At 54.7% G+C, this 938-nt stretch overlaps 1 protein-coding gene across 1 annotated transcript in view; it reads left to right on the top strand.

Moving 5' to 3' along the window:
• The window catches only part of HSPG2 (heparan sulfate proteoglycan 2), a 95,713-nt gene that overhangs the window by 73,071 nt on the left and 21,704 nt on the right, over window positions 1-938 (top strand). Inside the window, exons 76-77 of the mRNA XM_018574083.1 lie at window positions 364-630; window positions 710-822. Coding sequence (XP_018429585.1) covers window positions 364-630; window positions 710-822 — 380 coding nt within the window. The remainder of the gene's footprint in view (window positions 1-363; window positions 631-709; window positions 823-938) is intronic.

Below are 938 nucleotides of genomic sequence, written 5' to 3'. Positions count from 1 at the left end.
CTTTTAGCTGCTTCCTGTGTCAGGAAGGTTAGCCCTCTGGTGCCCCTTAAGGAGAACACAGCCCAAAGAGTGGTGAAATATACCTGCCTTCCACCACCCAGCCCTGCCGTCCTCTACAACACATTACCCGGAGGAAACCTACGCAAGCACAGGGAGCACATGCAAACTCCATGCAGATAGTGTAGTGACCTGGCCGGGATTCTAACCGGGGACCCCCGGTGCTGCGAGGCATAACTGAAATACCATTTGGTTGGACTGCTGTGAAGTCTCTTCTTCTGGGAAGGGGGGGCGCGGAGACGTTGGTGACATTTCCTGCCACCAGCCCCCAAAATAATAATGTGTGGCTACGATGGTGTCTTCCAGCTCTGCCCAAAGTCAGAATTAACATTCGCACCTCGGTGCAGACTGTGCTGGCTGGGAACTCGGTGGAGTTTGAATGTTTGGCGATCGGAGACCCGCGGGCCAAGGTGACGTGGAGCAAGGTTGGAAGCCGCATGCCGCCAGACGTCGTTATCAGTGGCGGTACGCTGAAGATTGAGCAGGTGAAGCAGTCGGACGCGGGTCAGTACCGCTGTACAGCCACCAATGATGTTGGGGAGGTGCAGTCCCACGTCATCCTCCACGTGCAGTGTAAGTGGCGCCCCCCCAGCCGATCTGTTTGTATTGATCTTTCCTTATTGGTGATAACCAATCTCTGTCCCACCTCCAGCCGTGCCACAAATTGCCGCTCAGCCGGAGATGAAGGAAATAACCACCGGATCCACCACTGTGTTCCCATGTCTGGCATCTGGTTTTCCTGTCCCTGAAATAACGTGGACCAAGGTATGCGCTTGTGGTTCCGGTCATAAAACGTCGGCGAGCAACAAAGCCGGGCTTATATAGCACAGTCTATACATTACAATGGGGGGGGGGACCAAAGCCGGGCTTATATAGCACAG

This window comes from Nanorana parkeri, unplaced genomic scaffold (assembly GCF_000935625.1).
Source record: "Nanorana parkeri isolate BGI_ZX_2015 unplaced genomic scaffold, ASM93562v1 scaffold2726, whole genome shotgun sequence".
NCBI classification, from domain to species: domain Eukaryota; kingdom Metazoa; phylum Chordata; class Amphibia; order Anura; family Dicroglossidae; genus Nanorana; species Nanorana parkeri.
The sequence above is the reverse complement of the archived record's forward strand: the minus strand, read 5'-3'. Positions and strand labels throughout refer to the sequence as shown.